We start from the raw sequence: 25,221 nt of genomic DNA, 5'->3' as shown, positions 1-25,221 counted from the left end.
TTCAAGCTTACAATCAATCAATATCAAAACCAATAGAACAGCCACAGCTATTGGTGTGCACTGTTGAATCAGTATCTTGTCACCTTATTGCACTTTCCATACATTACTAACAATAATTGTCATAACCATTTCTAAAGACCATAGTGTAAAATCAATTAATCTGTTACAACCAACTTCAAAAGCAATGTTTGCCTAAACTCTTTTTTGTACTTTCAAAAGCTAAAACATTGTGATCTATGATGCTCAAATGTAACTTGAAGGCAATATCCTAATTAAAATGTCGACAAACTATTGTTCAGGAAAACATTTGTTCATAGATATTCTTCCCAAGAGATGCAAGTATGCCTACTACTACTACAGTACATGTGCCATTAAACTCCCTACAGTTTGGTGTCATACTCCTCCTCCCCTGACTCCTCTCCTCCCAGGGTGGCAGATGTTTGGGCACTCCCTGTCAGATATCGACTGACATCAGTGCCAGAAGCTGTCAACATGGCCCTGAAGTGGGAGTCTGTCTTGGACATCAATGCAGCTGGGGTGTCAAACTCCACCAACTTACAGGGTAATAACAAGGAGGAGAATGTGTTACAAATCTACATATTGTGTAACATGTATCATTTTCCTCTTAGGTGTCATCACATCACTGTGTCTCCTGCTTAACAAAAGTCGGATTGATAGATTAAAAGTAGACTTCAGTTTTGAAACTCCTTGAATCTGTTCAACAAAATCCATACATGTGTATGTCAACTTGAATATTCATGCATACTGTCTAGTGGATTGTCATATCACTGTAACATATAAATTTTTCTACATATCAAGTTGTTCTACTGATTGTCCGTTAAGTGCAGTTTCTTTTAACAAAAACAAACAAACTTGACAATACACCTCAATGACTAATAGTAAGTCAGCATACTCACATGTCCATCCTCCATGACCATGATCCTATCACAGTTAAGGACCGTGTTCAGGCGATGAGCGATGGTCATCATGGTGCAGCCTGTGAAGGCCTCGTGGATGGTCTTCTGGATCAGGCTGTCTGTCTCGGAGTCAATGGCAGCAGTAGCTTCATCCAGCAGGATTATCTGTGTTTGGCAAGAAAGGAGAGGTGTTTGATGAGCTCTTTTCATACAGATAACTATCAATATAAGTGTGTTACACATGTGATGTAAGTTGCTCATTTTTCTGGGTAATTCACAAGAGAAAAATGATGGTGGCTAGATAAATTGATAAGCTGTAACTGACATACCTTACTGTTCCTGAGCAGGGCTCGAGCCATGCAGATGAGCTGTCTTTCTCCCACAGAGAAGTTCTCACCATTCTCAATCACAGGAGCTTCAAGTTGTTTCTCAAGAGCTGAGATCTACAGGAAAGAAAAACTCACGATACATTTGTATACTCAACATAACCATATCAAAGCATACTGCACAGGCACAGGCAGCACAGCTATCTGAGTATTAGTATTACAGTTGTCTTGTTTGTAAACCCTGCATCTGACAATTAAGATTTAGTTAAATTCCTGCTCAAGATACAAGTTTGACTCTTGAAGATTGAGGACAACATTTATTCCATTACAGTAAATTTTATGAAAAGGTTTCATGAAGAGAAAAGCCTTAAATTGATTGATTCTGATTCAGATAAGCCCACAACATACCCTGTCTTTCATGTAGGACCTTTCCAAAGCTTGCCACAACTGGTTATCTGAGTACTGATTGAAAGGGTCCAAGTTGTACCTGTTTTAAGGACAAAGGAAGTCATAAGCATTATTCAATTCATTTCACACTTATCCTACAGTTTCTATCATCAAATGTAGAACAAAACATATCTCTTTAGCTAAACATGGTAAAACAGTATCTAATCAGTATCTAAATGGTCTTGAAAAGTCTAAATTTGATTTGAATAGGAATAAATTTTCCATACCTAACTGTGCCAACAAATAGCACAGGGTCCTGCGGAATGATGGACAGTTTACTGCGGAGGGACTGCAGTCCGATCTTGCTGATGTCCACCCCGTCAATGGAAATGACTCCATCTGCTGGTTCAACTAAACGAAACAGGGCTACTCCAAGGGATGACTTCCCTACACAAGATACAAGAATTCATTCATATCATATGACAGCAGTAATATGACAATTTTAGAAGACACTCCCGGTACAGCAACGGAGTGTTTGGCCTGAAATACTTCTATTTGTTTAAAGAGATTAAGACTGAAAGTCAGCAAAAAGAAGAGAACCTGATTTTGAAACTGCAAACAAGGGTAGATGAATACTATAAACCAAGTTTTACCTGATCCTGTCCTGCCAACAATCCCAATGGACTCATTAGTATGGATATCACAGTGGATGCCTTTCAGCACCAAGGGCAGGTTCTCCCTGTACTGCATCTTGTAGTGGTCAAACTGCACCTGGCCTTGTTCTGGCCAGCTTTCTGCTGGATCTGTACCTTTTATCCTTGCTGGTGCCTCCTCCTCTAAACCCTAAAAACAGACGATAGAAAAGTGTCAGCAATATCAAAATGATTTTAACATTGACTAGATCTAGAGTCTGTTAGCATACAATTAAAAGTCTTACACAAATTAACCCAATCCAAAAGTCTCTTCTAACTTAAGCTCTACTCTGGCTATATCACAGTTCAGTGTTATTGTTGATACAGAAAAACATCATGCATGTTTGCACAGTAAAAGATCCACTTACATTGCTGTAATGAGTTATCCTCTCAACCGAAGTGAACCTTGCTTCTGTTTCTGAAGCTGTCCGCACCATCAGCTGTAGGAGCCCAGATGTCTGAAAAGGTAAAAAACAGGGATATTACACACTTAACAATCACTATAATGTACAGAAAGTGCACTGATTTACTACTGAATGTTACTCTTAATGTTGTTAGAGCTGGCCACTCACCTGAATGGCATAAGACAAGGCCAGACCAGCTAGTGATGCAGGGATTTGTCCATGGAACACAACTACCATGACGGCAGCCATTGTGTTGATGACAAGAGCCATGGAGTCCAGGCGGACAGCCAGCCACCTTGTGCCCATGTTATACATCAACATAGCAGCATTATTCCTGTCTAGGAGGGTAATGAAGTTGTGCAGGAACTCCTTCTCCTGCTGGTAGGCATGGATGGTGTGCAGACCCTGGATAGAGGCAGTCACATGGGAGAACCATGGAGATCTCATGATGTTGTCAAACCTGCAGTTGGGAATATCAGTTTTCAACAAGCTATTCAGTAATGCTACTTCTAAAATCTTAGATAGAAGTAGCAAATTTGTCAATCTCCTTGGTCATAGGCAGTATGTAAACAAGTGTTACAGCTGATTGTCAGCAATTACAGCAGGCATCTATGATGCACCAAAATGATTGGTTCCTCCTGAATAGCTACAATAAGAAAGGTATCCAAAAAGAGATCTTCTGTATATGTTATTGCGGTGCAAACTGTGTATACAATGGAGTGTATAATGGCAGCGATATAATACATTGTGCATAAGAATTTGCTGACTCACCTTTTCAGCTCCCTGATGACATGTCTGAAGAAGTAGTTGGCCAAGAAAAACAAGATACCCAGGGGCACCAGTGCCAACACAAACCAAGGGAAGACTACACATATGTTCAGAATGGAGGCAACAACAATGAAGAGAGTTTCCAAATAAACCTGCATGTTGAGTGGCAGGCGAACATCAACTGTGAAGAACAGAAAGGCTTTGGTTAGAAGGGAGCTCTTGGCATATTATATACTTTGAATTACTAAAGACATTTAAAAAAATAATCAATACTTTGCATGACTGAAGAAAATTACAACCCAAAAAAGTGTTACCTTCATCAAGGTCTCTTGAGAAGCGGTTGAGTATCCTCCCAGTTGGGGTCACATCAAAGAACTTCATCGGACAACGGAGAATCTAAAACCAAGACAGTCTTATACATCAGCCAGCTGTCACATTCCATTAAGAACTCATGACTTGTTGGTTAGCAAATTATGAAGTTACATGTGACATGTTAATTAAATATATTTTTACTTTGAAGTTCCTGTAGCCTTCTGTGGCTAAATCTAGCATGAACAAACTCTCAGCAAGGCATATTACAAACAAGCATACACTGGCAATGTTATGATGTACAAATTCAAAACGTTAGAAAACTTACCGATGCAAAAACAGCCTTATGCAATCTTGACGATGCACCAAGAGTGACCTACAAGTAAAAATTAACTTTTGTTGTAAAGAAACATTATAACATCTAACATGGACATGTAGACATGAAAGACATAACTACTGCCTATACATGGACTATCTATGTAGTACCAGGCTATTAGTTAAGTTCTGCATTTACTAGAAGGAATCATGAAAACGTTATCGTAAGAACAAGCCTGAATTACGAATTAAGCTCGCTGGGATTTAATTTTGCTGTAGCGGGAAAAAGGACTTTCGCGGTGGTTTTAAGCTCGCAGGAGCACCATGCACTGTAGTCTCTTAATGCCATGGAAAAATGTTTGCGGTGGTTTTAAGTCCGCGGTGAAGCAGCCACCGCGAAAACCGCGAACATTAACTGCGAAAGTTTCTGCATTTACAGTATCTTAATTGATCTCACAAACATAGTTTTCTTAAATCAAATGACTCCATGACAAGTTATTTCAGTCCAGGGCTTCCTTACATCCTTTTGTCTTATACGTACCTTAACATAGCAGAACCCCTTGATGAATGCCAACACCAGGACAGCTACAAGACACATGCCATAGATGAGGATGTAGACGTTCAGCCTGGGGTTTTCAGTAATGTTCAGGGTGCTGGGATCAGACTCATTGTATGGCACCTATGGCAAAACAATTTAAAGTGAAAAAAATATTCAATGCGGCAAACAGACATAATAGCATTTAATAATCATAATCTCTTTTTGAGAACTGAACAGAGATGCTATAATTTCCCATTAACATATCAAAGATAATAATCTTATAACAAGTGAGGATTGTCCCCTGTACTTACACCACTGCCTTGATTGAGCCACAATGTCAGCCACCAGTTGCTGAAGACCATTGACCCAGTGCTCAGGATAAACAGCAACAGAGTGCAGGAACACACGATAAAACCTGCCAATATGTAAAATGATACAATCATACAATAGTGTTCATGCTAAACATATTCAACAAAGATTAGAAATTAATACTTATAACATATTCTTCTGGTAGACATGAATCCATGTATACAAGTTATGTGAGATGTACAAAAAAAAATTGTGTTCACTTAAGATGCAACTTCAATTGTCTTTTACAAAGCTTGACTTACCTCCACTTGCCTTGATATATGACCAGTAGGTTTTTAAGGTCACAGAGCCCCTAAACTTCTCCTCTTCAGTCACCAGTGCTGAAAAAAAATATTGTTGAACATATTAAACTGAATTGAAGTTTTAAATTTTCACCTTTACTGTCAAACAAAACTGTAGCATGGGAGATCTGTCTTAGACTTGTGCAATAGCCATGGGAAACTGAGCCTAGCAGAACGTCTTCAATCTGTGCATGGATAACATTAGTCTGCAATCAAAGCAAGAAACATCTTTAAAACATTGTACAGTTATGAAACTGGTCCTGACCACCCAAGTACACACTTATGTGGACCATTGGTAGAATAATTCAAGTAACTTAAGGATCCATGGAAAATCTTACTAAAAGTACAACACTTGCAACATATGTGATGCATGATCATTACATAAATTAATGCATTACTTAAGTCACCTTTAGGGCCATCCCCTTGTTTCTTTGGTGCATCTAGATCCTGGTTCTTCCCATCCTGTGGATTCACATCCAGATCTTCTATCTCAGGAGGCTCCTCAATGTGTCCAGCTGTCTCACTGGTCGCACTATGTGTGGAGCGAACACTGTAGGAACGCCTCAGTCGTGTGGAGCCACGTGTGGAGTCTTCTCTTCTCAGAGACCTGGTAAAGAAGACCAGTTACACAATAAGTCAGTCATTCAACTCAGTATCTGATACGAATAACATCCAAACAAAATAGAGAAAGGCACATTAAGAGTAAGTTGCAGCTGAAGGATGATCATGCTAAGCTATATATTCCAATGAAATACTTTTAATTTGGTCACTGCAATGCATAATCGTTACCAATAAATCATCCTTGTTCCAACAATATTCCATATACAGAATCTGTTTATGAGAGACACCAGCTATAAGGAGGAATCAGTTGTTTTTTCCCCATTTTGTGGAGAGTCTTACCTCTTAGAAGAACGTTTGGAGTCTTTCCTCTTGAGTGACCCTTGCACAGACTCAGTCTTCAAGGGACTAAAACAAATTCAAAGCAAAGGTAGAGACTATAAATGATTCACCTACCACACATGTAAACATAAATCTCTGCTGCCTCTTCAATCATAATTTACAACATTGTGGACTACTAGTGTAGTCAAAAGTTTATTAGAAAGTAAGTAAACTGTCTTAATTTATAATTGTACTAATAGGTTGATGTTTCATTTGTTGAAGTTTCATTTTATGAATAGCTTGTGAGAGAAGGATGATCATAGTAACTTATAATGTGCATATATTTGTAAATAAACAGCCTAATATCTGACCTTTTTGTCATTATTTCAACATCTTCTTGATTGACAATCATGTCACCTTCTTCCTGTTCTTCTCCATCCTCATGGAAGCTGCATGGTGAAATAGATCCCTTATTCAATACAAACAATCACCAGATGCATCTGCATGTATAACATATATTTACGTGCCATGTCTCATTACAAGTATACTGTATACACAGCTTCCATAGCTGGGTTCTTAAGCATTTCGACAGCTTTTACATACAAGTATTATATAAGACACTTATAGTGATCACCTTTATGGCTAAATGATAGCCACAAAATGAAAGGAGAATCTTACCTATGGATGAGGTTGGCATACTCTTTTTTAGCACTCATCAGTTGGCTATGCACACCCTTCTCAGTGATGCGCCCATGTTTTAAAACAAGAATTTCATTGCAGTCCTTGAGATACTGATTCAGAAGGAAAAATAGGAGTAGTTAAGTACGCCAACACATAATGTCCTTTTCTACCAAGTTCCTATCGATCCCAGACAAGAAACATTGCAAGAATCTTTAAACTAAAAACTGAATGAAAAAAAACATGATTATCAAATTGTTACTTTAGTTACATGATCTTGTCTTCTGTAAGTCACTGGCATACTCAGGTAAACAAGACAGATGCCTAACATTTACACATTTCCTCTATACAAATGTAGTACACATCCTGAATGCACCAGTGAAGATTAAATGAGGGTGGATACATACTGTAGGGTATTACCTGCAATTGGTGAGTCACAAACAGCACTGTTTTATCCTTGAGTGCGGTCTGGATGTATTGTTGGAAGATGTGTTTTCCCACATGTGCATCTACGGCACTCAGGGGGTCATCCAGCAGGTAGATATCCCTGTCAGCGTACAGGGCTCGGGCCAGGCTGATACGCTGCTTCTGTCCGCCGCTGATGTTGACACCACGCTCGCCGATCTAGGAGTCATGTTAGGATGTTTGTTAACATAAGTTTCATATACCTTTGATTAATACTTCAAGCTACCAGAAAATCTGAGGATTAACAGTACAAGCCAACAGAAAAACAGACTCGTCTAGTAAAAAGTGTCACTTTTATCAGAAAATGTCAGTCTTAAGTTAAAAAAGACAAAGAAGTCCCTTTGGATGATATCTTCATTGAAATGCTACAAATCTGATTTTGATGATCATACCAATTTAAATAGAAAACACTGTCTATGTCATATTTGTATGTGTTTTATCACCTCAGTTTGGTCACCATCTGGAAGTTGTTTGAAGTCTGCTTGGAGACTACAGGCATGAACAACCCTGTTATATCTGTTGAGAAAAAAACACATTTTTTCAAACTTTTATTTTATGAGGTAACATGTACTTGTCACTGTGTAGTGACATACACCTTAGTAAAGAGTGTACATGACAAGGTGATATTAAAATAATTAAAGTATGATTTTAATCTTGTTGCACCAAACACAGTAAGCAAAGTAGACAAAAAGGATAGATATGAAAACATTATCATAAAGAACAGGAGAATTCCTATATATACACACAAGAGCACATCTCACCTCTCCTGGTTAAAGGGCTGTCCAAACAGGATGTTGTCCTGGACTGACTTATTTAGGATCCATGCCTGTTGTGCTACATAGGCAAATCTGCCATCCACAGCAACACTTCCTGCCATTAATCGCATCTGAAATAAAGTTTAAAACAAGTTTATGATTTTATTGTACAACATACATGTAGGTCAAAAAGAATGTTAAAAAAATGGCCAAAATTTGCTTTTGAACTTGTGGCCCCCATCATTAGGTTATGTTATTTCCATCAATGAGATAACTCAAAGATAAACAAACCTGTGAAAGAATTGCAGATATCAGGGAACTTTTCCCAGAACCAACACTGCCACACACACCTATCAAGGAACCCTGCAAAATTGAAATGTAATGTGGATGAAACTGTTACCTTGTAGCATATAATAATTAAAGCATATAGATAAACAGTGTTATTATACATAGGCATAGTACATGCAGAGCTTATACACAACCTACGTGTATAAAAACTTAAAGCACAATAGAATTCAGATCGATAATGCAAAGAGTTGTTACAAAACGTCAGATTGCCATTAGAAGGTATATTAAACGAAAGAACAAAAATTAAGTCAATGTGACTTACCTTAGGGATGGTGAGATCTATATCAAATAGAATAGGCACTCTCTTCCTTTCTTCCTCCTCTTCATCCATCCCTCCCTCCTTGCCCTTCTGTGCCTGTTTTCCTGCTGGGGCCCCACCCCTGCCCCTCCCACGTGGACCACCCTTTCCCTTCTTCTCCGACCCCTCTGCCTTTCGTTTCTTCTCCCCTTTGATGTCCAGGACATCCCAGCCAAACGTAGCTGCCTTGATGTCCACTGCAGTGTCAGGATCTGCAGGTTTCTCTCTGTACGGCTGCAATTCCTCCATGATGAGAAGACTCTTAAGGTAAGAAATGATATAAACATATATTCATTCATTCAGTTGTTCTGCCGGAAATAAATGATGTCTTTGGTTACAACAGTATGGATATCGTCTATCAAATGCAAGATATTTCATTAAGTTTCAATCACAGTCGCTACAATCACAATCGCTACTATCACAGTCGCTACAATCACAGTCGCTACAATCACAGTCGCTACAATCACAGTCGCTACAATCACAGTCGCTACAATCACAGTCGCTACAATCACAGTCACTATGATGATTTCTTCACAAACATGTGGCCAAAACATCTTAACAAGATATCTATACAAAACAAATGACTGGAAAAAAATGGTACACTAAATCATATCATCATTGTTAAATATGATACTGTACCTTAATCCTTTTAGCTGCCACTCCACTTTCTCCCCATGCACGTACAGAGTTTGGCAAGAGAGCCAGTCCATACCGCAAGGCATTGAAAACGGAAACAACAGCAAATGCCTGGCAGAAAAACAAAATTGGCATGGATGTAAAAAAGGAAATTCATTTTTGACACAACAAAGTGCCAAGGGTAAAATTAACGTTAAGTGTTGAAACAAAGCAATGTAAAAACTAAATACAAAGTTGTACTTAAGGACTTTGTTAAATGGTTACCTGTGCAGGTGTCAGGTTGTTCCCAGACATGGTATGGCCAACAAAAGACAGTACAGCAGCAATGACTGGGACTGCAGGGTTGAAGGCAATACTCATAGCCTGAACAAAGCCTGCAGTCTCCAGCTTTTTTCTCTCTCTGTTCCGCACATCTGTGATAAGAAAATATCAGAGAAGGGATATCTTCAGTACCATCAACAACAAGCACCATACACAGTTACTATATCTATGTAAAAACTATTCTCTATTAATGAAAAAGGTTTGCTTGAACAAAACTCACCACCAATCTTCTTTGTAAAAGGCTTCTCCCATGCGTACATCTTGATGAGTTTGATGCTGGTCAGCAGTTCGCTCATCATACGTACACGTTCATCGGTGATGCCAATGCACTTGCGTCGAACTTTCGCCACGATCTTGCCGAGCAATGACTGCAAATGCAAAAGAGTATATCCATTATTGTAATTGCATCACCACCCAAGGAATACATACTACTTAGAATTGGAGTAAAAAAGCTTCAGGCATCTGAAAAAATTAAAGAAACAATGCCATTTGAAAGCAGAAATAGCAGATTAAAATTCCAATTCAGGCACATGTGATAATTTGATGGGTTTGGATGTTTGGTTCTGTACCGTAAAATGAAACACAAGGAAAAGGGGGGCTCACCTGTACAGGCAGGAAAAGAATAAATGTAGCCACGCCAACGAGAGCCCACGGGCCCAGGATGAAGCAGGTGTACACGCTCCCAGGGATGAACAATATCGGTGTGTTGACCACGAAAATCCCAAAGGTCGTCAACTCAAACAGCCGCATGCCATCATTGGACAGCAAGTTCACCAACTTTGTGTAAAAAGGAACTACCAGTTTGACTTAGGAATGATAATATCATTGAGAGATAACATACCAAAACCTAAATTTCATTTCAACAATCAGTTGGGAATCCAACTGTTCTTTTTTTATTGATTCATGACTATAGTATAACTTGAATTATAGTATAAAGTTTGAACTTATAACAATGGATTTCAAGTAATGTTTAAACTATTTAAGTATTAAACATCACATACCTCTCCAACAGATTTGTCTTTCAGACTGCGCAGGTGTAAGATCTTCTCAAACACCAGGGTGAGTGTTCCTCCCATCAGCCTGATCCCAGTGCGGTAGTTTAAGATGTAGACCAGGTTGATGGTGCAGACCCTCATCAACTCAGTAAAGAGCATCCCAAGCACAAGGGCGATGCCGATCCGAAAGTCAGGGTTGGGTGTTTCAGTGTATTCTAACAGCTGCCTCACAATCACTGCCTATTTCCAAGGTTAAAAGAAACAAAACTCATTAAAAAAAAAGAACTCTTAAGAGAATCATGTTTTGATTCACATACCGAAATGACAGCCTGTAAGTGTAACTGAGCAGAGTATTATTGAATTGGGTAACAGAGGTGACTGTAGTAAACTGAACAGTCACTGCTGTCATACAATTTGCATGATTTATACGTCATAAGCTCCCATAGTACAATATGGAATGATAATAAAAATTTTTACACTAAATTTTCACTATAGTAGAAATTTCCAATACTGAGAATTGCTATCATTTGGTATGATTTTATTGTATCTTCAGCGCAGTGGAGCTGTACAGCAAGGCCGTAATTCTGCCTCTGGTTACAAGTGTCTTGTTTTTATTATGAATAAACCATTTTGATTGATTGATTGATTGATTGATTGATTGATTGATTGATCAATTGATTATGACATACCGCTGATGTAAAGGAGCACATGAGAGACAAGAGTAGAACCAGTGTTGAAGCTATCCATCTGGTGCGGATTGACCGAAGTGCAACTCTGTAGTATGATGCATTTGCGATACCCTTCTTCTTCACCTCTTCTTCCCACAGATCACGTAATCTGAGAACACAAAAAATATAATACTCTGAAAAACATAACAGATTTATAATCAATACCAATATGTAATACATGTAATATTAAGAAAATCTGGTAGATCAAATTCAAGCCCACCTTTTGCTTGGAGCTTCAGCGCTGTCATTTGGAGATGGCTCAAACAAGTCAGATGGCTTGATTTTCCCCTTGGTAGCCTTCCGTACCAGAGGGTCCATCCATCGTACATAGATGTTGGCAAACAGACCCGAGTCATCCAGTGGAAACTTGCTCCCCCTTTCAGATATACACAGTTGTGGAGAAATTAGGAGTAATTACAACCAAATCTATTAATGTCAATGACACAAATAAATCCATGTTACATCATCAGCAAAATGAGGTATTACACATAGCAACATTTCTTTAATATGCAACTTACTTTTTAGTCGGTCTCCAAGGGAGGAGGATTTTCAGTGTCTCACTGTATTTTGAGCTTGTGTCTTTGGATGAGGGTGCTTCAATAAGATTGGCTGTGCTCCTGTAGTTTGATGTGGAGCCATTTACAGATGTTTCCCTAGCTGAGTCCCCGCTGCCATGTTCTGTCAAATGTGTTCCATCCACCAGTGTAGGAACAGCAGCACCATTCTTGCTGGTGCTTTTTTTTTCACTTGTCATCATTTGTTGTCAATCTGTGATGATAATATAAGGATGAGATCACATAGTTATATGTATGTGCTCCTAAGAAAACTATATGTACAAAGGAATGAAAATGTACAGGTGTGGGACATCTCTTATAATCAATAGAATACTCTTTACTATTAGAGTTTGTAGATCTACCACATAGAGATTTATTACTGTCAATATTCTATAATATCACAGTGACTACAATTATAGTACATACATGTACATGTAGTCAAGAAACTTTTTCAGAGTTGTGCTGTACTACGGTGTAGGTATATCCCCATCTCCATGTACAATAGTCCATGATGAACAAATTGGACCAGGTTTTAATATATTCCAACTTAGAAATGATGGTTGCCTGTTATGATTACATGTAATACATTGTATATAGCTGTCTATAGATCTAGAGTACAAGACTCTGCTTGTTTACTTTATTGTTCACTACATCACTCAGCATACTAAAGAATGCCAATTCAAAGTGGACAAAATCTTATTTTATATATAAGGCCATGTTGATTTGATTATATGGATGACATCCGCGCTTGCACCAATTTTCGGCCGTTTCCAAAAAAAAAAAGTTTTCAACCACACCATAAATTGTGCAAAGCAGCTGTAAAATGAGCACAAATATTCCGTAGATTGAAAAAAAGTATCAGAAAACAGATAACTAATGCCATAGAATGCCAAAATAAATCTAAAGTCAAATAATAAGATGTGAAAGGACAGAAAGAAAAAATCTATTGTTGGTAGGGGGAGGTACCAGTACAATAAAATTCAGATCCAGAGGATCATTTCCAGGTACGGACCTGAACCTGGACCTGGAAACTTGAGAACTGGCAATACTCAAAACAATGGTAATTGGTCAGTTTTGCTACAAAGGAATCTGTTTGGTGGATTATTGGACTCCCACTGGTATCTTAAAATCCCATCTCCATGTAATAAAGGCTAACTGTCTCTGTACCTTTGACTGTAGAAACTTGGTACAATTGAATATAAACTCTACTTGACTTCGCTCTTGTTGTCTTCTTGGCCCCCAGTAAGACCCCAAATGCCTGCCAACATAGTGTGTCCATTTTGTAATTGGCGAAACCTGTTCCTCCAATTTTTTTTCTGGTCTGTTTTTTTCGGATTGGTCCAAGAACTTGAAGAAGAAAAAAAATGTTTTGCACCCGTATGATGTACTGGTCCCTACACCTAACTGTTGGTATAGCATACTGAGTGTGTTTAGTCCTATGTTAAACCTTCCTGGCCACTTTTTTTGGGGGCCAAACTTTTTTTTTATTCGCTCGCTCGCATCAGTTTTGGACTTCCCAGTGGATGTCATCCATATAATCAAATCAACATGGCCTAATTAGCAACTGTTTAAGGGCTGATAGAATATCTCTAAATATCAAAAGCAAAGACCAAACATAAACCTTAAAATGTGCTCACAGGAAATCTACATATTGATGACTGTATTACATTTTTGCATTTTGCCGCCTTAGCGGCAAAATGCTCTGAGGCCAGAATAGTCGCCGTTGTGATGTTGAGATGAACGGACCTGTTCAATCCATGCCAAACATTTCTAAACCTGTTAAAACAGGCATTTTTCCAACATGTTCGCACTGGCGCAGTGGTTAAAGTTTACGCATTCTAAACCAATGCACCCGGTTCGAATCCGGGGAGGTAGATTTTTTTTTTTTTTTCTTTTTTACATCCATTAAAATACTAATTTTTACATCCATTTGGCCACACCAATTTATTTCTTTGGTTAACGGATTCGCCGCTTCGTTTTTTTGCCGAATAGAAATAAAAATTAAAAAAAAAAAACTTAAAAATGCCCCGCAACAGAGCTCACTCAAAAACAGGCAGTGTAGTGAAATTTGCTGCAGTTCACGCAAATTTTAACAGGTGGCGTCTAGATCTAGATTCAGATGTGAATCTCTCCATGCGCCAATATCAGGTTTAGTTACTCTGTTCTATTTATATGACATTCTAATAACTAGAAAAAAACGTTCACACACGCAAACATTGGCAAAATGCCAGCTTTTTTAAAAGCACTTGTTTTGTTACATATAAACATAGTCTGGTTAGAGGAAGGAAATCAGTACTAGTACTCATACCTGTTTTGTTGACAGGTCCCAAGTCGAGTAACAGGCTTCAAGCGTGAGGCTGTTGTGAATACATGTACATTTTGTACATTTTACGATGGCATTACTTAACTTCAGTGTCAATAAACATGTCTGACACGATCAATAGTACACGGTGTGTTTCATGCAACAACGTCAGATGTTGGGTTTGACTTACCGGGTACGCACACAGAACAAAGGTCGTGCTTTTGTTGACTCTTCTGTACTTTTTCTTGGAAAAGGAACTTTTCAGTCGCTGGAGTACAGCTGTAACCAGAGATCGTACCTGCTCTGTTGAGGAAATTTTGAAAATATGTACATTTTACACATTTTTTTTATGGCATTACTTCCTTTAGCTGTCAATGAGACATATCTAACATAATCATACAAAATTACACAGTGTGCAATGTCAGAGGCTTAAAGGTCAACAAAAGTTGAACCTTTGTTGATTCTCCTGTCATTAATTCTTCTTGGAAGAGGAAACAAAGCCACATCCTGTGGCAATTTCCTTCCTTGTGATGTCATTGTTAAACTGTTAACAACCTCTCAGCGCATGCCTACAACACAAAAGCAGTCAAGTACTGTACTATAGTATGTTGATCAATCCCACTGAGACAATAGCCCAGGTCATTTTGTCTAACCTGGCACGTTTGCTGTAACCTTATACATTTGTATCATGTAACTGGTGTAATTCTGTAAACAATCCCAAAGCTACTGTATGCCTGAGGCTATGATGCACATGAATCTGAGTGACTGTGCTCTATGTACATGTAATTATACTGTTACAGTAGTATCTTTTAACATTATTAGTTTACCCATGCTTTAATGTGCTAAAAGAATTTTTCCAACCGCAAACTTGAAACACAGCAAGAACCTCCTATCCCCTTATACTACAAAAATAAAAGAATTTACAGTACTTAATTGTGGGCTATTTTGCACTGAATCTTCCCAATTAAACATGAAGATATAAATTATGCGGTGAAAAAAACTTCATGATTGACAGGAAAATCACATTAAGTGCCTGATGCTCTTACAAATGTACCATCCATTAACATAATACCGCCACTAATTATAATACCGCCAAATAAATAAACGATGAATTTAAGGAGATCTAATAGTACTAGTGCAGCAACAGTAATTTACGAGGTATGCACACTTCAGACATCCACGAGTTCAACACATTTTCAAAAAGGCTTCAATAACAATGCATTCGAAGACAACAATGCCAAAAGTTTTCAGTCCCTTTTCAGGGCAGGCGAGCTCGACGTGGGACGAACAGTTACACACTGTCACGTTCATCGCCAGATTTGTAGATAATAATCACACCAGTGACCTGCTCACGGCACAAGACGAGCATGATTCAACAGCAATACTAAATTTCTGTTGGTGACCTACAACTCGTGTAAAAGTGTGAAGACCCGTTGTATAATAGCCCGGACCTGCGGTTGAATGGGCAAAATTGAACGTACGCCGCCATTTTCCCGCCATTTTATCCCTACGCTAGCAGTAAAGATTTATGTCATTGCAGTTGTGACGGACCAAAGTTAAATGAAAATTTGTTAACAGTATACGTCCGTTTTCTCATGATTGTTTTGAATGCTCATGCAGGTTTTTGTTTTGTGCAATTACTAACAAGAAAGAAAGGAACAAGGGAGGATGTATAAAGGTATGTAGCGGCAGTTAATTGTGCCGTGTTTCTTCCTGGCGGTAATATCGAACCCCCTCCTAACCACGCGTCCATACTCCGTGCAATTCCGTGGTGTGTTACAATTACGATATTATGTTTTTGGCAGGACAAGAGACAAAAAAGACACACAAAAAAAGTGTCAAAGGTCAGCTGTACTAGCAACATGGAACTGAAGAAAATGGTACGTTGATCATTTGTCAAATTAGTATCGCTTGTGAAATCGCAGTAAACGTGGAGGTATTAGGGTAATAGATGTTATATCCTTGAACTAAAAATTACTGCTGTCATCAGTAACATCTTATTCTTGGAAAAAGTTGAGTCAGACTTTAAATGTCACAATTTATCATGCCTACAGTCAAGGACTTTGGGCTGACAACTGTACTGTTTTGTGACCGACAGGTCACAACAATAATGTCACAAAAACATGTGTCTAGACTCTAAATCAAATGTTTTTAGAAGTATTTTACAAGTATGCAAATACTAGGACCTGAACTATTGTAGTTGTTCCCAGAATCTGCAAGGCCATGACATTTCATCAGTCTTTGACTTGAAGGTAAAAAACAACTTGAGTCTAGCCTCTCAAACAAATGTTTGTTGGTCCGGAAGCATTTTACAAGTACGCAATATGCACATACTAGGAAGTGAGCCATTGTAGTTCTTCCCAGAATCTGGGATGACTTTTCACCGGTCATTGACTCAGGTGACAGGTGAACTGATGGTCAGCACGAGTTACTGAAGGTCACCCTGGGTTCCAGAACTACATGTATCACAGCAGATCTGGTGGTGGATTGGAAGAACCATAATAATAATGAATTCATCTGATTTGCATAATCCTGTAAGATCTGACTTCCATAACGATAAATGTTAATATAGCTATCTGGTACATGCCAAAAATCATGACAATCCATCAATCCCTTCTCGAGTTCTTTTCCTCCAAATCTCCAGCATGGAAAGCCGCTGCATTTCCCAAAAAGATGCTAGGATGGTATCAAACTTGTCCTTCATGTTGTCAAAACATATCCAACTTCATAGTCATAAACTTCTTGAGTTACATTTGTATGCTGACCCACAAAAGAAATAGACACATATACACACACACAAAAGGCACAGATCTGTAAAGAACATACTTTTCCTGGGACTCACTCACAGCCCATAACCACAGTGGTCATAGGGGCTCCACGACATCCAGCAGCAGTGATCCTGGCAAAGATAATAAATATCATGACCCTGGACATGATATGTCCAGGGTCATGATATATACGGCAAAATGGACATTTCGCGGTGGATTTAATTTCGCGGTAGCGCCATCCCGCGAAATTCAATGCATTTTCAGCACTGCACTGTAGTCACGAACTGCCGTCGGTAAAACCCGGCGCCTCTACAAACCGCCAGTCGGAAAACACTTGCTGGTTACCCGGTAAGGGTCCTATACAGACGGATAGAACAGTTTCCATGCTTTTGACTTGTTCTTGCGTGAGCCACTGTTACTGATCTAATCGTATCTACCCTCTCAATACGTAATAGTATACAGTAGTACGACCTTTGTATCATGGTGAACATACTGTACAGTACTGTAATACAGTTGGTCGTATGAAAAAATTACATGTGTGTCTTCAGTCAAGACTTCACCGTAGTAAATATGTCAAACATTTCATTATACAGTGACAAAGACAGTAGTAGTATGTACATGGAGCGGAAAAGGGGCACCTTAGGCGGCGCCAGCAGACGAAATATTCGCGGTGGATTTAATTTCGCGGTGAAGCGTCCGCCGCGAAAACCGCGAATATTAATCCACCGCGAATATTTCTGCATTTACAGTAATTCATAAGTCTGTTATGATCAATTCAAGTTTTAAATCTTAAGATGGCTTGTAGGCATCTTCATTTCTATGCTAAAATGCTTCCTTGCAACAATGCAAGTCCATCAGTCTGAGCAAATGGATGGATGGATGGATGGATGGATGGATGGATGGATGGATGGATGGATGGATGGATGGATGGATGGATGAACTTTATTGCTCGACAATTGTACAGCATACAACGTATGGCAATGGCCACATACAGATACAGTGCAACAAAATTTCATCAATAACATTAAAAGGATTACAGCACATATATGTATGGGTGATCTGGTCTCGCATTTGGAATAATGTACAAATATATTGACCTACATATGCAAATACAAATATTAGTGTAGGGCATGCTAGCAGTACATGAAAGATGTGATGTATGGTTATCAATGAATGCATTATGAGTACATATATGACTGAGTCACAGTAAATAATGTGTGCATGTGACTGTTGTGAACTGATTTTGATGGAAAACAAAGCCTCCAGGTGAGTGTAACATACTGTAATACTATGTGATAAGGTCAGTACCCTCTGATCCTCTGACTTGGCACACTACCAAACCATATTGAAAACATGTTTATGATCAACCTGCTTCATTCTAGCAGTATGATATTGTTGCTACTTTTGCCTCTTCTCAGAATTGCCAGTTTGCCTCTGGCCTGTCTTGTCTATCATCAAAGTCATTGTTGTACAGTAATGTAATCAGACCTCTTCGGAAAATAATTTTCTTGCAAATTTTTCAAGAATCAGAACTGTTTGGCTGATCAATTTAGAATTCAGATCATGTGAATAGCATACAACTTAATTTTGTATGATAATTTCAGACTGTCTGTAAGAATGGCACTGATATATATAATATATTTCACCTTAAAGAGAATCCAAATCTGACAAGGTTTCTAAGGCTTCAGATTATTGGACCTAGCAAATCGAGTACCAATATGACAATTAAGGAAGTTGTTTCATCAATTGTAACTTTGGACTTCAGGGATGCCATAAACTTAGGGATCACCAGGTTTGCTAATAAAACAGAGACTGCAGAGGAAAGTATGTTGAGAATTTATGGTTTATACAATTTTCTAATTCTTCTGATGGTCATCATAATCGATAGATCACAAGGATCGGGAGCGGCTCATCCTCCTACGCCCGGTCCCCAATGGCACTAGCTGACTGCCTGTTTCGACATGACTGTGGTCCCTCTGCATAGGAGAATGGAGCAGCTGTTATTCAGCGCTAACTCAGGTGACCTCAATATGACAGCAATTGCCCCATATGTGGCCAAAGGACTGTGGGTTTTGAACCACTCGCACCGCGAAGAACCCCTATTCTTTTTTTACGAGTGTGGTGGGTTCTTTAATGTGCTCAAGGTGTGGCTCTCCTCAAGCATGGGACATCCATTTAATGTCCTATCTGAGGGACAGCCCTAACCTTAGTAAAGTGAGGAAAGTTGTGTAAAGTGCCTTTCCCAAGGCCCAGGTGTGTAGATTTCAAAAAAAAAAGTTATCTTGAACATTCTTGACGACTAAAACTCTCACCTGTTCCATGTAAAATGGTGAGTCATTCTTTTTCAAGGAATTTGCTGGATCCTTAGTAAAAGTTAGCTTATATCACCAAATATGGTCAACTCTCTGTGTCTTGCCCAGGTGTGCAGATTTCCTGGAATTAAAAAAAAACTGTTATTCAAACATTCTTGACATTTAAATAGTGTACATAATGAGATCACCATTGTTTTCTTATATCCCAGTGATCAATGAACTGCACACAGCAGCAGTCACTGGTTGCAACCCAGGTGACCATCTTTGTTATTGAAGTTGGCTTCCAGCCAAGTTCTGAACCTCCATGAATAGTTTACTTTTATCTTTGTTGGGCCCCTTTTTCTGGTCGTAAGACAATGACACATGTCAAAGTTTTCTGTCAGCTTTCTGTTCTCAAACAGACCCAGGACTCACTTATTTCTGCATATGCCTCCATTTTTATCATTTTCCACAATCCTATCAAACAGCAAGTTTCCTCACTGCTCCAGTTTGAGCTGCTGCTTAGGAAACAAGCAAAGTAGATGAAACAGCAAAAAAAAAGGAAAAAATACAGATAAAGAAGTCTGACAGAAACAGAGATTTATGCTGGAGAAATAAGGGCGATGCAATTGTGTTCACAAGAAGTGTTGCAGACCTCACCCTGGTGGCCGCAAGTGGTCGTACACCCACCCAGTGAGGTTAATATACGACCCGGTCATAAAATATCAGTCTGCCAACTCCACGGATGTGTTCACATGAAGCAAAAAACTTGACTTTGACATGCCATTGTCATACAACCAGAAAGTTTCCTCATGTGAGCCAGCCCTTTGCCAGCAATTTTTGTCTCTTTTATCAATTGACCATTGCATCAGCTTCGAGAGGCTTTGAGAGGCTTTAATAGTCCATTTATAGCTGAATAGTATTTGCAGGACTGGTGCAATGGCATCAAAAGCAAAAGCATGACGTAACTTGCTTGCGTGAGGTCTCATAAGGAAGTAAATTTTTCCACTTAAAACACCCCCCTTCCTAGAAAGGTTTCAATAACCAAGTCAAATAAACTTGTTATGTTGCACAAAGGGCAAGTATAAAAACTTACCTGGTACTGTAACTGACTTCATACATGTTAGAATCTTGAGTAAGAGGAAGTGCAAGTGTTCCTGGCAGATGACGGAAACTTGTTGGCTTCTTCCGAAGAACATCCTGCATCCTGTCCTATACATCTGCAAGATATCAGAAGGTGGGTGAAAGTATGAATATGAAGAAATTAGCGCCACTATTACTTATTCTATCTTCCAAAGTTTGTCTTTCTGATGCAGGTCTTAATTGATGCCACATGTTATCACTATGCATAAACATTGGATGGCAAATAAGCCAATGAAATCTGACAGTCTGTACATTACCTTTCATCTGTTAGACCACCTACATGTTTTATAAAGTATCAGACCTGTTCACATTCAAAAAAAGCAATCCGATTAAACTGCAAGGATCCGGATCGTTGTTTTGAATGTGAACGCTCCAAACGGCTTGGATTTTCACCTATCCAGCTCCTTTGCAATCCGTCCCCGCGATGTAGTTTGAAACACTTTCAAACAATCCAATTGGTTCGAATCGTGAATGTCAATGCAACATAGATAGATTCTATGCAAAGTTCCGATTTGCCCCCAGTTGGAGGTTGTATCTCCAGGTACAAAGGGTTAGATTGCGTAGTGCGGGAGCCAGAATACACGCCATACACTGACAGTTTTGGTCACATTACTTATCTTTGTGCCTATCAATAATGTCTGGAAAGGAAAAAAACCTGGAGGAGAGAGGAAACACAGAGCAAACTCGAAAAATTTGAGCAGATCTCCCTCGGCATCATGATTGAGAGTGGGCTTGAGAAAACCCACAAACAATGTTGTACGAAAGTAAAGTACCTGAAGTCCAGGTACGGAATGGCAATTCGCTTGGAATGTGTGTGAATAATCGGATTGACTGAGTGAAAAGGAGTGTAAACGCATTTTTTTCAATCGGATTGCAAAATTCTGATCTCCAATTTGTGCAGCATTATTGTGATAGGTTTATTATTTACCAAATTTTTTCATGGCACAAGTTTATGAAATGCTTCATTACAAAAAAACAAGGAATGCTCCACCTAATGTGACAACCAGTATCATTGTATCATGCTGTAGCTATTGAACATTGTGTAAAATGAAGTCTTAAACTGATAGGAAGTAGAGGAGTTCGCTTGAACCAGTTAACTAAACTAATTCAATGATTCCTGGATGACCCCTGATTCAATGGAAATGGCTTGGGGAGATAGTGTTTGCCTTGCATAATTCTGGTGTATATTGTGTGCATACATATTTTGTTACTAACCTCCTTATAATGTTAGTTATATTTCAGCCATACCACAGGTATGGTGAAATATATTGTATTCGTAATGTTTCTTCTTTCTTCTTTCTCCTGTCAAATCTTCAGAACACGGTATCTCCGTTGTTCCTGAACCGAATGACTTGAAATTTGGCACAAAGGTAGAGTGGGCCAATACCCTCGGACGTTTTTTTCATTTTTTTCATATCTGTCTCTTAAATGATTTTATTAAGGTTTTTTGGTCATCTTAAGACCAAAACTGTATATTTTGGCCCCCTGTACCCTGGTATTATAACCGAATGAGCTGAAATTTGGCACAGATGTGCCTTGATAATTCCCCCATATAAATTCAATATCACTTTTGGTGTACAGTATAACGAAATGCTTATTTTTGCGATTTTTTGGTCATTTTTTTACCAAAAAAGGACACTTTTGGCTCCTGTACCCTGGTTTTAGAACCGGATGACCTGAAATTTAGTATAGAGGTGCCCTAGACATATGCGCACATGGATTCATTAACACTTGAGGCATACAGTACAACAAAATGCTTAATTTTGCGATTATTTGGCCATTTTATGACCAAAAACGTACACTTTTGGCTCCTGTGCTCTGGTTTTAAAACTAAATGACCTAAATTTTGGTAAAATGGTGCACTAGATATTTATTCAAATGACACATGTATAATTTTTGGCATAAACCACTTCAAAATGATATATTTGGGGATTTTTTGTCATTTTCCAATAGCCAGAGGGGTCAATGACCTTAAGGTCGTTGACCCCCCCAACTGCAGATTACACCTACTGGTATGTATGTCTATTTAATCTAATTTGATAGGTAACCAATCACAGCCTGAATCTATATCCTAAAGAGGGGGGGTGGCAGCCAATCAGCGAGCCCGGTGTTATCTGGAAGAGTCCATTCTTACACGGAGGGGTTCATTTTTTTAAAAATTCTTAATTGGACTGGTGAAGCCTTTCAGTGGGTGTATTTTTGGACAGGTCTATTTTGCAATTTTACAGAAGGTGTACTGGAAGAGTCTATTCTCGCACAGAGGGGGGATTTTTTTTTTTAAATTCATTTTTGGACTTTGGTGACTACAAGTTTGTCAAAGTCTTTCAGTAGGGTTATTTTTGGACTGGTCAAATTTGCAATTTTACATGGGTGTGCTGGAAGAGTCCATTCTTGCATGGAGGGGGGCTTTTTTAAAAATACATATTTTGGACTTTAGTGATTATGTCAAAGTCCTATTTTAGCGGATGTATTTTTGGACAGCTCTACTTTACATGGAAGAGTCCATTTTTGTACACGGAAGGGGGATTTTTTCAAATTCAGTTTTGGACGGGTGATGATTCAAAATTCAATTTTTAGTGGAAGTGTTTTTAGACTGGTCTATTATACCTTTTCATGCACTGGTACCTTTTTTTGCTAAATTCAATTTTGGATTTGGTTTCTTATTCAAAAGGCCAGGGTTTCAGTGGGAGTATTTCTGGACTGGTCTATTGTGCGAATTCACATAGGGTGCACTGGAGTCCATTCTTGAACGGGGGAAGTTTGTAAGATTCATTTTTGGGTTAAACCGTCATTAGTAAAAGTGATTTTTCAAATGAAGGATTTTGAAATAGTCTATTGTTGCATGGGGAGGGAGATGGCTGAAATATGCTGTATTTGCTCTCAAGCAAATGTCGGCCTTTCTAGTTCAAAGTTCCCGTTGTCACAAATTTGTGCGGAGGTTTCTAAACATATCCTTCCAACGGTTTATAGAGCATAGACGTTAGCAAGGTCTTCATTTCACTAGTCTAATTCAACGTTAAGCGCCATTGGCATATTCTTCGTGAAGCGTTATTGGTCATTTTAATTCAACGTTAATCGTTATTTGTTATCCTGAATTCACCATTAAGCGTTACCAAGAATTTCTTCGTAACAAGTTATACCCATGAAGTCAAATGCCAGATAGAGCCCCTGAAAATGCAGGAAATGGTGTTTCAAAGGGTCCAGATTTCAAAATTTCTCCGAGCCTCCTGGCCACTTCGGGTAAAAATATGTTGTGGAAGCGTTGCCCCCCAAAACCTTTTCACACATACAGATTTCAATGTCAAACTTAGCGTACTTTCAGGCAAAAATTACTTAGTCTCTACCATTCCAGGTCGCTGGAAAAACGTTTGGAGTGTTGGTCGTCACCCAAAAAACTTTTCTGTCTAATAAAATGTCATATGATTTTGCTTCGTCGGCCGGCAAAATTTGTCCTTCAAAATGCAAGAAATGGCGTTTCAGACAGTCCAGATTTTAAAATTTCCCCGGACTTATCTTGCAATGTCTCGTGCCCTCCGAGCTCGAAATGGTAAAGATATATCGGAGGCCGGAGGTCAAAGCTACAACCATGTGTACTTTTGATGAAAATTTTATTATTCTGTCGGAAAAATTTACCGGAAAATGCAGGAAATAGCATTTCAGAGGGTCATGAATTCAAAACATTTCCGGGGAAGCGAACCCCCCGAACCCCTAGGATGCATCGTGCCTTCAGCGCTCCATGTGTTGAATTTTGTCAGAAATAGTTAAATCACCCTATAAGAAATTTGCTGCCGCCTCTTCTGATGGAAACACTGACCCACGGAAGCAAATGTCATTGAGACAGTGGACATTGTCCCTGTCATTCCTCTGGGTTCTGGGTACCTTTTCCTTCTCACAATGTCATTAGTCAGATATTTTCAACCATGGACTGATGGAGATAACCTAGTCTAGCGTTGTACGAAGAGGAACGAACGTCAATGTTACTGTTATGCTTTGTAACTCCTCCTGAATTTACTGTTAAGCGTTACCAAGACCCCCCATGCAGACCCTCGTGGAGGAATTCCAGTTTAGGTCGCGCTCTTCATTATTTTGATGGATCGTAGTCTGGTCTCTCCAATGCCCTGTAGATGTAACGTTACGGCACTCGTGGATTACCGTATTTGTCCTGGGTCTTGTTGCTTTTCGCAGTAACGTTTACCATCTTTGTGTAAATTATGTTACGTTCTCCGGTTCGTCTGAGAGAATCGAGAAATAGTCAGCGTTAACTGTTAATGGTCTATTATTTACAAATATTAAACGTGCATAGGCTGGCTACATTCCAATCTTATTCTTACCATTTTCATTGGCGACCTCTACACTTAATCACGCACAATGAGTCTGCTCCTGTCTCCAGGTATCTAAAATAGCAGGACTTTTTGTTTGTCGCTGTCCTCCTTGACAAGATACCCTGCAAAAGTTACAAACTGCCCGGATGTTGGGGATAGTACGTGACGGTTATGGCGGTGGCAGCCCACTCCAGGGGTTGGCCGTTAATGACAGGGTATGAAGTGGATCTCATAATTTGAAAGAATATTTTTAAAAGTGTGGACAACGGCACTGAAGAAATGCAGCCGTAACGATACATTGGCCTTGAAGTTGCACTTGAAGTACAAAATTTTTATAACCATTCCACAGAATCAATGAGTCTAATCTCATTTAGATTAACGTTATGGCTTAACTTGTTTCGGGCGTAGTGCGCCACGGGAGCTGATACCAAA

General features: G+C 39.0%; 2 protein-coding genes across 7 annotated transcripts in view; one reads left to right on the top strand and one right to left on the bottom strand.

The window, feature by feature from the left end:
• Positions 1-200: 200 nt before the first annotated feature.
• LOC118411115 (multidrug resistance-associated protein 5-like) lies at positions 201-20,544 on the bottom strand. 6 transcript variants are annotated; one of them, XM_035813152.1, is made up of 37 exons: positions 20,421-20,544; positions 19,346-19,466; positions 17,092-17,164; positions 16,600-16,741; positions 14,456-14,568; positions 14,272-14,320; positions 11,928-12,177; positions 11,630-11,785; positions 11,371-11,518; positions 10,688-10,921; positions 10,290-10,463; positions 9,907-10,054; positions 9,630-9,778; positions 9,369-9,476; positions 8,694-8,990; positions 8,375-8,446; positions 8,090-8,214; positions 7,772-7,847; positions 7,284-7,487; positions 6,864-6,976; positions 6,557-6,634; positions 6,207-6,272; positions 5,714-5,913; positions 5,268-5,345; positions 4,968-5,071; positions 4,660-4,797; positions 4,132-4,179; positions 3,809-3,890; positions 3,498-3,675; positions 2,895-3,186; positions 2,691-2,780; positions 2,284-2,473; positions 1,918-2,077; positions 1,652-1,730; positions 1,247-1,360; positions 918-1,082; positions 201-554 (listed from the first exon to the last, which is right to left on the bottom strand). In XM_035813152.1, exons 7-37 carry the CDS (start codon positions 12,164-12,166, stop codon positions 381-383), a joined length of 4,479 nt encoding a protein of 1,492 aa, XP_035669045.1. In that variant the 5' UTR covers positions 12,167-12,177; positions 14,272-14,320; positions 14,456-14,568; positions 16,600-16,741; positions 17,092-17,164; positions 19,346-19,466; positions 20,421-20,544; the 3' UTR covers positions 201-380. The 6 variants fall into 6 exon arrangements, with proteins under 6 accessions (XP_035669045.1, XP_035669085.1, XP_035669053.1 ...); XM_035813192.1 differs by having other exon boundaries at positions 7,772-7,844; XM_035813160.1 differs by lacking the exon at positions 14,272-14,320.
• LOC118411105 (highly reducing polyketide synthase 40-like) overlaps positions 20,427-25,221 on the top strand; it is a 13,640-nt gene continuing 8,845 nt past the window's right edge. The window contains exon 1 of the mRNA XM_035813142.1: positions 20,427-20,561. The gene's annotated coding sequence lies outside the window, so the exon portion shown is untranslated. The remainder of the gene's footprint in view (positions 20,562-25,221) is intronic.

The sequence above is a fragment of the Branchiostoma floridae genome, chromosome 1, assembly GCF_000003815.2.
Source record: "Branchiostoma floridae strain S238N-H82 chromosome 1, Bfl_VNyyK, whole genome shotgun sequence".
Taxonomy (NCBI): Eukaryota; Metazoa; Chordata; class Leptocardii; order Amphioxiformes; family Branchiostomatidae; genus Branchiostoma; species Branchiostoma floridae.
The sequence above is the reverse complement of the archived record's forward strand: the minus strand, read 5'-3'. Positions and strand labels throughout refer to the sequence as shown.